At 39.6% G+C, this 15,317-nt stretch overlaps 1 protein-coding gene across 11 annotated transcripts in view; it reads right to left on the bottom strand.

Moving 5' to 3' along the window:
* EMSY (EMSY transcriptional repressor, BRCA2 interacting) overlaps positions 1–15,317 on the bottom strand; it is a 70,783-nt gene that overhangs the window by 13,502 nt on the left and 41,964 nt on the right. For 4 of the 11 annotated variants that reach the window (XR_005599469.1, XR_005599471.1, XR_005599472.1 and 1 more), the window contains exons 15-20: positions 13,759–13,923; positions 13,355–13,513; positions 11,355–11,414; positions 9,726–9,880; positions 6,598–7,161; positions 819–965 (exon numbers count right to left, since the gene is read on the bottom strand). Coding sequence is in view for 6 of the 11 variants with exons in the window: in XM_039541656.1 (XP_039397590.1) it covers positions 2,876–3,070; positions 5,234–5,746; positions 6,598–7,161; positions 9,726–9,880; positions 11,355–11,414; positions 13,355–13,513; positions 13,759–13,923 (1,811 nt within the window). In the remaining 5 variants the exon portion in view is untranslated. Of the gene's footprint in view, positions 1–818; positions 966–2,631; positions 3,071–5,233; positions 5,747–6,597; positions 7,162–9,725; positions 9,881–11,354; positions 11,415–13,354; positions 13,514–13,758; positions 13,924–15,317 lie in introns of those variants that run through there. The other 7 variants (XM_039541665.1, XM_039541667.1, XM_039541686.1 and 4 more) reach the window with 5 other exon arrangements.

The following is a 15,317-nucleotide window of genomic DNA, read 5'->3' as shown; positions in this document are numbered from 1 at the left end:
TATCTTGTAGATTTCTTTCTAATGAAACTAGTTACCAATTCCAGCATATTCACCAAAGATCATAAATCAAACTATTTAGGGCCTCAATTCACAACTGGTTTGGGAAAGGATTAGGAAAGAAGGAAATCCGAACTTAAGTTTAATGCAGAGAGGTGGGAGTTAGGATATCAGCATTCTTTTCCTGTCTACCCAACAGACTTCGTGTATATCTGTGGGCAAGGCAGTTAACACGTGCCTCAGTTTACCAATCTGTAAAATATTTACCTTTCATAACAGAGGTGTTGTGAGCCTTCATGTTTGTAAATGCTCAATGAAAGGAAATGACACTATGTAAGTGCAAAATATAATTTCACTACAGATATAATCCTCAGTTTCATGGGCCTCTCTAAAAATTTCTTTGCAGCTATCTTAAAACAAGAACACCACAATATAAACTTTTCTGTCAAGAAACCAAAATTGGGCCAGAACTTAAATTGTGTAATATGCTGAGTGTTAAGATAAATTTAACACTTCATTTGTTTTTTTAAAATCTGTTTGTAGAAACGAAAGCAGCCATCTAAAGTTACATAGAGAGAACAAATTTAAGCATGGAGCCATACTTTATGGCAAAGTTGTAAACTTCTTATAGTGTAGCAACAGAAATACTGAAAGGGGCTTTCTTCTCTCCTCCATTTAGCTCGGCCTATGACAGGGACATCCAATATACTGTAAGACCATGAGTGACAACAGCTTGGCACAAGCTAGGTTTCATCTCATCTGCATAGAATTTAACATCCATTTTTATGAACAGTAAATATATAGACCAGGCTCATACTAACCCCTTCAATGACAGATGACTAGAAAAGACAGCTTGCCTGAATCTACTAGCAATAAAATCTGCAGCTGATAAGCTTTGTCGTCATCTTTCTTGTCGAGCTTTGTTGTCACAGCCTTTGGGGGGTGGCCATACTTTAAGTATCTCTGTTCTAGAAACAAACACAGCTATTAAAACTGAAAAACCATCTAGAATGACTTACAATATTTCTGTATTAATTTTTAACCAGAAAAAAGTCATAAGGTATTTTCCACTTCATATATTCTCTCTTCTCTCCAACCTGAGTGCTTCTAATGTTATGTAAAATAAAGAGGAGGAACAAGTGCTTGTCACAGTATTCAATGTTGTAACGTATAGGTGATGCAGAGAAGACAATCCAATTCTTACCCAACTATGTACAGCTTTTCCATAATATTCAGGCTGAACACTTCTCTTTGTCGTCATAAAAGATAAAACTTTGCCATTTAGGCTTATAATTAACAGACAAAACAAACAAAAATGAAAGTCACAAGGACTTTATAAATGAAGTAACTGCTAACAGAGGCTAAAAGGAGACCCAACAGCACCATCTACAGGAGACTGCAGTGTTATGTACATAGATGTTCAGGACAAATATGTTCAGCTTTTTAGGTTTTGTATGTTAGTCTGATGAGCGTTTCTTCAGTTGGAATTTAAAAAACTACAATATCAACAGTAAAATCACATCTTAAAAAAGACTGACACAAAACCTGTATTACACTTTGGATGAATTATACTTACAGTAGTACTTCAGCACCAAAAAATGGGCAGTTATGCTGATAAATGTATGTACAATTGAATGAGATGTCAAAGTCTTAAAATGCTTAGTTATTTATAATGAAATCTATACAAAATGGTTAAAAAACTTTTCTATATACATTGTTTTAAAAAAAGAAAGGTATTGTCTTCATTACCAGAACGTATTAAAACAGCCTCTGCTGTCATTCCACCTACACCCAAATCTCTTTCCGTGGCTTGTAACGATCATAAAAACCCAACATATTGCTTGAACAAGTCAAGTCATAAGGCTGAGGATTACCTCTGAAACATACAACTAATCAGTTAGAGCTTTTAAACCCCCCAAAATGGTCATTTTAAAAACCGCATGTAAGAGTAAAATATGGATTTTTAAAAGCCTCAGCTTGCATCTGAATACAAGCTGAAGTTATGAGATAATGAACGAAATATTCCCAAATCTGAACATTTGTTTTAAACCAGAATACATTTCTGCTAACCCACGGCATTAGAATGAAAACATTTGCTTGTTTAACAGGAACTAGTTAAGCAACTTGGCCTGGTTTTAAATCACTGCATTTAAATAAATTATCAGGTTAATTAATTAGACTAAATGGGCATTTCATGTGCTTGTGGCATAAAAAGAAATGTTTTGCACATTAAATTAGCATATTTCTTGTAATATATGAAAACAAAATCCACCAAACCATGTTACCTGTTAGTGATTTTGCTTATGTCCAAATATTCACCAACAATTAAAAAAATAAACTATATTTACGATTAAAAATATGAACATTAATTGAGCTCAAGTGCAAGAAAGCTAACCAATTCAGAAATTCCTGGGGTTTTTCCAGTACAGACAGACACACCTTTTATCTCACATGCTATTTAAAAATACAAATATCTACTAAACATTCTTTGTGATGGTGTTTTGCTCAATAGCTACAAAAAGAAAGACACAGCAAAGTAAAAGGTCCCTTTTTACTGAAAAGTTTCAGTATCTGGTCAAGAGCTTCATAGCAAGAACTTCTACTCAATCTTTTCAATTCACTGTAGCTTTGCCCTTTTTTTTTTTTTAAGACATACATTCCACTGTTACAGGTTTACTGTATCTTGGTAACTACATCCTTTTTGAAACAATTTTAAGATGTCGTTTCTGCAATACTGTCTTGTTAAAACACACTGATGCTTCAAGGGTCCAATGAACAACTCTAATAGGCAAAGTGCTCTAATACATCACAATACAACGGCATCTTGGACACTCAATTGCCAAGATGAATTTAAAGTGCACTCCAGTGTCCCAATTCATTAGGATTGTTCAGCAGAACTTTGAGAGGGGCTGGGCTCAGTGCCTTCCTCAGTACTGCTGTCCACATCTTGTTCCATTGCTGTCTCCTCATCATCAAGACGTTGACTAGTAAAGTTATTGAGCTCCAGGAGCCCACTGGGTTCCACTACCACATTGGAGCTGGAGTGACAAGGGATGGAGTATTGAGGGATAGTCTAAAGGAAAGAAAAAATGACGTTTTAATATGCAGTTTTGACAGGTGAGTTAAGGATTTGTATGTTTAAATGAAAGAGATGCTCATGTCTATTAAACAGTTGTAAGAATCCCAGAAACATTTTCCCAAAGTCAATACATTTGTTTTCATCCTATTGTTACAATATTCCTAAATTAAATGTAGCATGAAAGGATCATTTTGCAGAATTTTTTCACTGAAGGATAAATTGAAATAACAACAATTAAAAAAAAGATAGTCTTGTGGTTAAGGCAGTTGGCTGGGACTCAAAAGATCTGGAATTAATTGCCAGCTCTGCCAGACTTCCTGTGTAACCTTTGACAAGTTACTTAATCTGTTTGCTATCTGGCCCATCTGTAAAATAGGGGTAACATGTACTCTCACCCTCTGTATGTTCTCTCTATTTAGACTAAGTATTTTGGGGTCAAGACTTCTGACTGTTGTACATACAACATATTGCACAATGGGTCCCTGAAACTGGTTGGATTAATACAAAGAAAGAATAGATTTAGACTGATCAAAGCACCGCAATAACAAAGGAATACAATAAATGACTAAATTGTTTTTTGTTTTTAATTTCTAGATCGTATGGAGAATATATCTACATTTTAATTATTAAATTGATAATCAGAGAGGCATTTTGATTTTGAAATGGACCAGACATCATAACCACACCTAAATACTATGGTGTTTAGCATCATATAAATACCTATGATATACTGATTATTTTACTCTACTACATCTCTCTCTTAGCCCTCATACTCAAGAGATACAAAATCCTGAGTATTCCTAGAAAAACTACTTAATTTCAAAGAAAATATTACAAAATAATTCAAAGCATTTGTATACTTTATAAATAAATCAAAGTTAGCATATTTGTTTCCATCACAGTTACACATTTTTCACCATAATAAGTGCATATAATATACAATAAAATCTCTAAATCAAACACTGCAAACAAACACAATGGCATTCTGTCCACTTCTCTGCAATGAGTCAGTATCATAGCATCACAGAAGTGCAGGACTGGAAGGGACCTCGAGAGGTCATCTAGTCTAGTTCCCTGCACTCATGGAAGGATTAAGTATTATCTAGACCATCCCTGACAGGTGTTTGTCTAACCTGCCCTTAAAAATCTCCAGTGATGGAGATTCCACAACCTCCCTAAGCAATTTATTCCAGTGCTTAACTACCTTGACAGTTAGGAATTTTTTCCTAATGTCCAACCTAAATTACCCTTGCCACTATGTAAACCTATTGCTTCTCGTCCTATCCTTAGATGCTAAGGAAAACAATTTTTCTCCCTCCTTGTTACAACCTTTTATGTACTTATACTTATGTATAATTAGGGTGCTGTGATATTTCAGATGACTAAAATTTCAATGCTTTGATAATCTGTACTATGGAATACAATAATACATTATAACGTATCAAAATAAAACTACATTTGAATAAATGAACATTTTCACATTTGTTCACTTAGGCCCTGATTCATCAAAGCATATAAGCATCTGCTTAATTTAAGGATGTACGTAGTCCTGTTGACTTCAAATCAATGAGATTTACTCATATGCATAAAGTTAATAATGTACTTAAGTGCTTTGATGAATCTGGTCCTTATTTACTAATTTGCAAAAGGTCTCCCAGTCAGTTTGAATTAGTGAGATTCTACTAAATCTACTTTATGCTGAAGTTAGTTTTACACTAAAAAACAGGCAAGACTGTAATACACTGTAAAAAGACATGGCACAAATCATACCTCCATGGTAACAGCAAAAGTTGCATGTTCAAGCATTTCAGTTAGAAGGTGATTTTGAATATCTAGCAAGTTTGGTTTGTTTCCTTAATGGGAAAGCAAAGCAGAACACTTAAAATGCTCAGGAGACAGACAGTAGGAATGCAGTGACCAGCATGTTTGAGAAATTGTATTTAACACCGTATTGCCAATTTAATAAACAAGTGCCCAACATTTTTATATTCTTAAATCACTTACTGTTTTGGGGTAGAGGAGAACCAAAGTAAGAAAGGAAAAAAAAATACTTGAACATTGTTCAGATGCTATTAAGGCTTTAGACACGCAAACCTAGAAAATATCTGCCTTTTTTTTTTTTTTTTTTTACCTTTATTTGCTCTGCTCTTCTCTTACCTGGATAATAATTTCAGATGAAATCCCTTCAGCTTTCTTTTGGGATATATTCTGAATGTGTATAAACTGGTTTGTTGAAGGCACTCCTTGTGCATCCACTTTCTTCTCTATTAAAACAGGATCAGCAGCAGGAGGACTTGAACAGGACTCTTTACATTTCAGTTGCTGAGAGATGGAAGTTGCCGTCATCCCTACTGCAGTCACCCTTGGCACCTGGATACAAGGTGATGATTCTGCTTCACTAGCGAGTTTACTAGTGGACATGGCTTTGTTTGGGGGATCCACTACCATATGTTCTATGTTTGTGTCAATCTGAGCTTCCATCATAGACATTTTCAAAATGTCTGCTACTGCTGTCTTCACAGATGCCTGCATGGGAAATAGGCTTGTAACTGGCGATGCCAGTTTGGGCACAGAATTGCCGCCTGCTACCTTTGAAACAGTAGGAGGCTGTCGCCCCTCAAAAGTTATCTTTGTAACAGTGGATCCTTGAGTTATAATTGGCTGCTGCACCTGAAAATCAAATTTTTGTTGTGCATGTTACAGCTATTTTTTTATTTAAACCTAATCAATATTTATCTGGACAATACGGCACAAACAACATACTTGCTATTAGGAAGACAGTTGAAGCTCAGTGTTTTAACAAAGGAATCAGCAGTGATACGATAACATTTAATTGAAGCCTGGGGAAAGTAGTTTTTGGACTGCTAGACAATGTTTCTAGCAGAATATCACAGCAGCCTCATTTTCCTTTGGGATTTATATTCCCATGTGATGTATATTAATCCCTTCTTATTATTTTATATATGCTTCAAGGGGCAGGGGAGTAAAAGGTTTTTGGAGTTAGTTAAAATACATATACAGTATTTCATTTTCCTCAGTCTTTACAGCTTCCCCTCCCAAGGAAAGTAAAATTGCTCCTCTAGGTAAAATTATTTAACTGAAGGGTGATGGTGATGTAAACTACCAAGGAAGACGTACAATGGAGATCCTTGGGAGACTGCAGTGTATTCATCTTTATTTCCACTGAATTTTTTTTAAATGTTACGGGAACGGAAATCAATAATATATTATACCCAAAAAAATAAAAGAAACTAGGGGCAAATTCCATGCACTGTTGGTTGCAGAAATTCACAAAAAAATGGTCCAACAAAACTGATTTGTGAGCTCTATGGATTTTTTTCCCTATATAATAACATGTGCTTCTCTTTCCTAGTGTCAACCTTCTGATGGGGAAATTAACACCAGCGTAATGAGGAGTTCTCTCTTGCCAGGAGAAAACACGGCTACAGCAACTGGGTTGGTGTTTGGACTTTTCCTTGAACAGCGACGTTTTATTTTGCATGCTATCAATATTCTGTTACCTGGCTTGCGGGCTGTTTCTCTGAAGAGGCAGGTAGCTGCAATTGACTCTGGGGGGGTTGGGGTTGCACGTAGATTTTTTGTGCCGTTGGTGCCTGTTGCAGTTTGGGCAGCTGCTGCGTGGTTTTTACTGCAAGCACCTGTACTACAGTTTGCTGTGGCTGTGCCACTAAGGTAGGGAGTTGCCTTTCTTTGGCCATCATGTGGTGTGGGGTGTGCTGTGCATCTGGTTTGGTCTGTGCTTGCTCTTGCTGAAGTGGGGTTAGCTTTTGATGCCGGATAGAAAGCTGGGGCATTTGTGGGAGTTTGTGCTGGATCTGATCAGCCTGCAGGTGGATGGTTTGCTTTTGTTTAGTCTGGAAGCACTGCAGAGTTTTCACTTGCAGTTGAGTCTGTTCCAGCTGTGGTTGACTCAGTTTCTGCTGTTTTTGTGCCTGTGACTGCGTCAGGGCAGATCTGTAAAATAGACCAGTCTGAGGATCTAGGGTATCCATCTCTTCCACTTCTCCTTCCTCAGTTCCAAGTTGTTCACTGTGTTTGGTAAATGCAGTGTGGCTGCTTAAAGCCTTAATAAAAAAAGTTACAAATGAAAAAGTAATGAGACATCATCTAATTTACTGCAGAATGCACAAAATATAGTGACATTACAGAATATTTAAACTGGACTGTTTTAAAAGCAGAATAGGTCACAGGATTTCAGGCATACAACTCATGTATAAAAGCAGAAATACCCTAAGATGATGAGTTCCCAAAGCCATAGCACTTCAATGGCTATTTCCATACCATAACAAACTAAGCCCTGATGTGGCACTGTAGATGTCTTGCCCTCAGCGGAGCTTAGGTTGCTCTTACATTTGAAAGATTAAGATTCAGATCGCCTCAAACTCCATGATGTCTGAATGGGAAATGGAAGGGATTGGCTGATTCAACAAAGATCTTAGGTTGGTGAATAGATGGTTCCTAGCTTTAACAAGAACCTATTATCTTAAGAGATTTTGATTCTGTTTCCTAACACTGTCTCCTCTGATGCTTCTTGGTGACTTCTTCTATACCACTTTTTACACCTGGAACCTGCCCCATTTCCCATGCACCAAAGCATAATCTCTCCCTCCTTTTCAGACCCAGTTCTTCCTGGGTTGATTTCCTCACCATTGCCATGTCTATACCTTAATATGCATCAAAACTACTGTCCCGTATATCACGTTTGAGTTGGACTAAGTTCCTTAGGGGCAAGAACACTGTCTTATTACACAATCCTAAATAATAACTAAGTAGCCTCATTCAGCAAAATTCTACCTCTACAGATGGTCTCTGCAGAGGCTTTACAACAGACCTTATCTAAATATGAACTATATAGAAAGTGAGTGGTGTACATTTACCCAGTGGACCTCACAAAACTAGAGTAGCTTTATTTTTGTTACTGCTGACAGGTAACAGAAATGCTAATTCTTGAATTAAATAAGAAAATCAAACTATTTAAACAAGAACACACCAGAGGCTTCTTCCTCTGTTTTTTACTGGGTTGTCCCTTTCACTTGGGCTGTTCACCACACATTTTAAAGCAGTCTCTCAGTTGTGACTTCCCAAGTTGAGAATTTGCCAGAGGCCTCTGCAGTTTGGCACCTTACAAAGCCAAGCTCCAAATCAAAGGCATCCTGCTTCTTTATTGTCTCCAATTCTGCTCCTTTTCCTTCCTCTGCTTAAGACAAAGGTCTTGTCTATACTACAGAGTTTTGTCAACAAAAGTTATGCCGCTTTAATTAAACCACTGTTGCATGTCCACATTGTGCTCCTTGTGTTGGCAGAGCACATCCACACTAGCAGCTCTCACATCGACAGAGAGAGAAGAACACTGTGGATAGCTATCCCACTGTGCAACTGGCCACAGGGTGCTTTGGGATGGGTTTGCAATGTCTCGTGGGGCAGGTACAGCATCACGTGATGCAGGTTTCTCAATCCCATCATTCCATGGGAATCCTACTAGATTGCCAGCTGCTTTTCAACTGAAGTGTGTGTGGTGGGGGAGTGTGTATGTGAGAGAGACAGAGCGCGTGTTGTGGGAGAGTGAGTGTGTCAGCATTAGGTCTCTAAGTTCAGACAGCGGCTGGAAACGTCCAGTCCTGAGGCACAGGGAGGGAGACACCTCCAACATCAGCCTCCACCTCCCTCTCCGGCTCTGCACAGCACTGCAGTTTCTCTCTCTCTCTCTCACACACACACACACACACACACACACACTCACTCCCCTGCCTGCCGCTGTGTTCCTAGTGCTGGGGGAGAGCAGAACTCCACGTTAATAATTTGCTTTTCCTGCCGGCATGCTCAGCTGTCAGAACTTCCTGGAACTTTGAAAGGGGAGAGCCGCATGCCTGTGTAGTTGGAATGCAGGGCAGCCAAGTTCAAAACAGCAAGCAGAGGCGTGATGGCGGGCATTGTGGGATACTGGGAGAGGCCAGTTATGGCGACATAACGAATGGCAGCGTCTACACTGACGCTTTGTCGCTTTAACTTTGCTGCAAAAAGCTCTATGCCTCTCGTTGAAGTAGTTTTATTTTGTCAGCAAAACAGGAGAATTTTTCTGCATTTTGCTGACAAAACTCTGTAGTGTAGACAAGGCCTAACATAGAGCCTTTAGGGCCCTTCCCCCTTTCATTACTGTGTACAGAGACAGGCAAGTCCTACACTGCTATCAAGTGAACACCACACAAATGGGGAGGGATCATGTAGGCAGCAACATCCTTTCAAAATGGCCAACAGCAAACATGTAGCATATACAAAACAACCCCTCCACTTACTAGACAAGGTACATGAGGTAATACCTTACTGGACCAACTTCTGTTGGTTAAAGGTACAAGCTTTCAAGATAAAAGATATTACCTCACCTACCTGGTCCCATGTCCTTGGACCAACATGGCTACATCAACAATTATGGAAGATATTCTTAGATAGTCTTTTTTTCAGTCCCACACTCAAGGAACAGCAACTCACAATGGGCCAAATTCTGTCCTTATGCTTGGGTTTCCACTGACACAAACCAATATGACACGTGCATTGAAATCAAAACCTGGCCCTATATAATTCACATTGTCTACTTATGTTCACAGACTGTTTGGAAAAGAAAAGGTACAACCTGCTGCATGATATGGGTAATTGCGCCTGTGGAAGATGCAGGGATAGATTTCACCACAACAGAAGTCTGTGTTGCTGTCTGCGACTGAGCCACATGCTGCAGCAGCGTCCTTTGGGGCTGGGATGACTGCTGGTGGGGCTGAGACCGATGACTGACTGAAAGAAAAGAGGTCAATGGCACTTCCCTGGAACTAACTGTAGTAGCTGAAGCTACTTGCTTTGTTGTTTTACCTTCAAGTGAAAGCAAATATGGATGAAATAAAAATCTGAGTATGAAATAAGTCCTTTACTGTATGCTAGCTTCAATCTTAAAGTGTAGATCTACTCTGAGAAGGATCTTAAAAATAGCATCATGGAGTCTGGTGTTTGTCTGAGCAAGCGTGTGCTCAGTTTTAAAATGTCCCTCGCCTCCCAAATGCTAGTCCTGCAAACTGAATTTGTGCTCAGAGTCTCAAGCTGGTTTCTTTCATACATCATCAGTATGGACCATTCTGGAGTCCGAATTATGCTGTTACATTTTTGCAACTCCATTGAAGGCAATGGGGTTGCACAGATGTCATAAACAAACAGATCAGGGTTAAGGTCTCTTTTACCTGGAAAGGGTTAACAAGCTCAGTAACCTGAGAAACACCTGACCAGAGGACCAATCAAGGGACAGGATAATTTCAAATCTCTGTGGAGGGAAGCCTTTGTCTGTGTTCCTTGTTTGCTCTGTTCTCTCTTTGGATCTAAGAGAGGCCAGACATGTCTACAAGTTCTCCTGGAGTAGTTCCTACTATCCAATAGTGAGTATTAATTAGAAAGGCGGATTAGTCTTATAATTTGATTTCTACATTTGCAATTGTGTGTTTTGCTATAGAATTTCTTTAATTCTGTACTGTTATTGCTTTTACTGAGAAAAAAAGGAGGGGGGATTCTCTCCAGAGATTGATAAGTTTGCACAGACATAACTGAAAATGCCAAGATGTGATTACAGAAAATTACTGATCATATGTGAGAAGGAGAGAACTTTAGGACTCTCAAACCTTACATTAAATGTACAGGGCTGGCAATTAGAAAGCGTTTACTTGTAAAGAACTTGAGCAAATTTGCTCAGAAGTCAATGAGACAACAAACATGGACCCATCATACCTGTTTTAGAGTCACTTATCAGAGTAGAACCACATCAACTTTGGGGCTATAGTTTTGGCTCCATAACTAACCAGATGGGTGGGCAGAGTGAAACAGTCCTAAAGTCAGATAATGATTTATTCTATTATCTAACAAAGCAGTCAACAGCATAAGACAACAGCATCAATGGTGAACTCAAATTAGCTTATACCAACTCATACCATTAAGTAGATATTTGCTTTAATTAACTTATTCCTAAATACATCAGGTACTAGAAAACATGGTATGGTACTGATGGCTCAGAGGAATATGATTATATCCAGATGAAACTAACAGTGACTAGAAGTCATTATTTTCTGGGTAGGGAGGCCAAAGCTGGATGAATATGGAAACTTAACTTGCTACTCCTAGAGGGGGTTGGATAAAGTCAGCATTGCCTTTCATGCTGTGCCAGCTATTAATGGATATCCCAAACAGTTTCTACAGAATTTAAACTTAATTTAAAAATAAAGTTTCTAACCTATATGGTTGTGTAGAAATTCTTCCGAATGTGAACCAATACAGAGTTGTCTTCCTGAGTCTGCAGACAGACAAAAAATGATAATACTAAGAGGTGTGAACTTCCCCATTCAATTCAATGGGTGTTAATACTGAAGCCCAGCAGCTATTTAGATTTATTTAAAATGTACCTAAACCTTTGCTCTAGGTGCAGGTATAAAAATTCACAACATATAAATGTGAGTATAGTACATTATTTCACTGCTTATCATTTTAGCAGAAAATCCACCTATTCTGGGATTAGTGGCATACTTTTTTGTTTCATATGACCCCCGTTCCTTAAATTCAAATGGGAAGAAACTGGAGAAGTAACTGTAGTTGTATGCTGTTACGAAGGCTGCTGCTGTCCAACCCATGGTTGGTTGCATTTAATTGGTGGGAAAAGCAAATGACCCCTAACATGCACATTCCCTGTAATTCTGTAAATCACTTTGAGCTTTGTAAAAAAACCCAGTTTTAAGTTACTGATTATTGTAAGTTCAGGGAAGCATTCATTGCTGTTGTCTGGTATCCTGGATCTATAGATAAAGAGGATTTCAAACTACACGAATATTAAATAGGCATCTTTTACAAGCACTGATTTAAGATATATGTATAGTTCAACTTGACTTTTCCAATAGATCTTGGAGGAAACTGGAGACTCGAATACAAGGTACAACACATAGTGTATGGTGATGTCAGGGAATATGACTGATCTTCAAATAACTGGTGATCAGTTTAATAATGTTATAATGTATGCTTACTTGTTATTAAATACTTATCATACTACTTGTTATCCAAACAACATTTTAATGTTAAGTCAATGCTTTCCCACCAGAGATCCACTGGAGTTATGACTCTCTCACTCAGAATTGAAGCCAGATACAGTAGGCAGTATAAAAAAAAAAGTCCCATCCAACTTAAATCTGGATAGCAGGTGGCGAAAGTGGAGGGGAAAATGAAAAATGGAAATACCAGATTAGATGTTAACAAATACTAAAAACACTGAAATCATATTTTAATATAAAAAACAAGATAAAGCTTGCTTAAACAGACATTTTCACCACAGTTAAAACTTAATTGGGAAATGCAAAATGCAAGCATGTAGAGTATTAATTCAAATGCTGAATTTAAGAAGCTAAACATGGTAACCCTTTCACACTGAATTTATTAAATGGTGCAAATGTCTAGGGGCAGATGAGTGTTCCAGTTTGTGGGAGATATAGTTTAATTAGACACATGTCCAGAGAAAAACACGGAAGGATTGAGGCAACTTGAGGACTAGAAAGATGTTTTAGACAGAGAGTAGGTCAGTTAAGGTTAGGGAAAGCTGAATCCCAATAATAAGTGTGATGTGCCAGTCTGAAGCATTAATTTGGCAATGCAAAATGGATATAGAAAACTTCACTAGCCCAAATACAAAATGTACTTGCCCACTATATCATAAGGATGGCAATTATCATGGAAAATGCCCACATGGCCAAAAAAAGGCTACCTGCTCAGTACCGATAAGTGAGTTGAATTCCACAAAGTTGGGTGAACTAATTCTGCAAGAAGTCTTTTACCCTTTCACAACAGATAAGTCATATAATGAATCCCGAACTTCATTTTCTCCCTTTCCTTCCTAAGAGTCTGCCCCAAAGACATCAACAGGGGCACTTTGCCCTTTCACCACCAGATCAGAGTATGTTTAAATGATCTAACTTGAAACAATGACCTTCTGTTTCATTTTACACCAGAAACAGATAGATGCACATTCTCTGACCTACCAGGGAAGAGCAGAAGCATCCCATTCCCCTTAATATGTCCTCAAAGTCGGGGAAGAAGACTAGCATGAATTTCCTTTACAGAAATACTATGAGGAAAGGAAGACAGAAAATACTGTTCCCATCCCCCCCACCATATGCAACAACAAAAAGGCTTTCCACTGAAAACCAGCCATCCTAATTCTAGTATTCATAGTACGTTTTTGTAGCCACTTACCAGTTGTGATATATTCAGCAACTAATTCTGATTCTACTACAGCAATGGAAGGGCTTTCTGGAGAATGCCTCTTCTCCTGAGTCATCTGAATAGGAACTGCCATTTGGCTCAGGTCAATGGTAGGTTGTCTTGGTTTTGATTCTAACTTCTCCTTCACTGCTTGAAGATATTTGGGCGGAGGGGAGAGAATGCATCTTTTAGTAAAACAGACTCCAACTGAAGTTAAATACACAGAATGATAAGAGAATCAAACTGCCCCAAGAAAGTGGGACATAATCAAGATTTACTGTACTTCCAAAACTGAACACTTGCAAGAGCAAAAATACAGAATTTTCATCTAATAAACAATGCAATTGGCTAACATGATTCAAAGTGATCCCAAACACAAACACACACACACACACCTGTTGTCTGCTGAAGTTCCAGAAGTGCTTTTATTGTAGAAGTAGCTGATTGTGATTCATTGGATACATCTTGATAAATTATTGTGGGGCTGGTGTCCACAGCAATTTCATGTTCTGACCAATCCTGACTTCTAGACGCAATCACGTGAACGACAGGCTGGGAATCTGTTACACAGAAGCATGAGGACAAATCAAATCAACAAACCGCAACATTTTTATTCAGTGTTTATTACAGGTGGAGCTGGTAGCAACACCTATTGTTAAGGTTGCCTAATAATTTCTATTATAAAATATTATTTTCAGTTGGTTTTAACTTTGTCAAATTTTAAACCATTCAAACTGAAGTTTTTCTGAGTGTCTGCCTCAAGCTGACTTTTTTGGGAAAATTTCAGCTGTTCAGATATTCAGTATTCAAATATTGAACAAAACAAGCCTTAATTTCTTTAAATTTGATCACATTAAGTTTCCAAAAAACACTATCAATGTGGAAGGAAAAGTTACTCACCTTGTGCAGTAACTGGAGTTCTTGGATATGTATCCCACCCCTGTGGGTGCTTCACTTCGGGGCCTATGCATCCTGCGCCTTTGATTGGAGATTTCTGGAGCAGTGCCTGTTTGGCCTGTGTATGTGCCCCACACATCCTAGTACCCTGTGCTGAGGCTATATGGTGAACCACTCTCCATTCCTTTTCCACCAAAGTCCCCCAAAGGAGATTCTGAAGCAGAGGTGGAGGAGGGCAAGTAGTGGAGCACCCACAGGGAGACATGTCTCAAAAAATTCCAGCCCAGTCCCTGCCCCTTTTGCCTCCCCTGTCGGCAGCCCTGCTGGTAGGGTCCATACCAGCAGAGCCACCGCCGGGAGGGGCAGCAACCTGAAAGCGCTGCCACGGCAGCACTTTAAGGACTGTCCTTTGCTGCGGCAGTGCTTTAAGGTTGCTGCTCCTTCCTCCACCCCCCCATTGGCAGCCCTGCTGGTAGAGACCCTAACCAGCAGGGCTGTCGACGGGGGAGGCAAAAGGGGCAGGGACATTAAAACACTGCGGCTGTGCATGGGCCGGTGCAGGTTCTTACTGGTATGCCGTACTGGCCCACTTTCACTCCTGCGCATAGCCAAACCGATTGTCATCTCAGCTTCATACCTGCCAGGTATTAGAACACCAGACGACCTCAGCAGCAATTTCTTTCTAAATTATGAGTCGGCCGGGGGGGAGGCGCGGTGGCGCAGCAACGTTAAAGTGCTGCCGTGGCAAAGAACCCTGCAGCGCTTTAATGTCCCTGCCCCTTTTGCGGCCCCTCCCCCCACAGCCGCTGATGGGCTGGGGCGGGAGGGGGGCCCAAAGGGAGCAGTTCCTCTGGGGCCGGCGATATAAAAGGGCCCAGGGCTCCGGACGCTGCTGCCGCTGGCATAGCAGCAGCATCCAGAGCCCTGGGCCCTTTAAATCAACACGAAGCCCCGGGCGGGCGCGGGCCAGGCAGCCTGGAAGGGCTGGTTGGGGGATGCTGACCTCGCAGCCCCACCCCTTCTGGGGAACGAAGCCTCCTCCCCATACAGGTAAGTG

This window comes from Mauremys reevesii, linkage group 1 (assembly GCF_016161935.1).
Source record: "Mauremys reevesii isolate NIE-2019 linkage group 1, ASM1616193v1, whole genome shotgun sequence".
NCBI classification, from domain to species: domain Eukaryota; kingdom Metazoa; phylum Chordata; order Testudines; family Geoemydidae; genus Mauremys; species Mauremys reevesii.
This window is presented reverse-complemented; position numbering and strand designations above follow the sequence as displayed.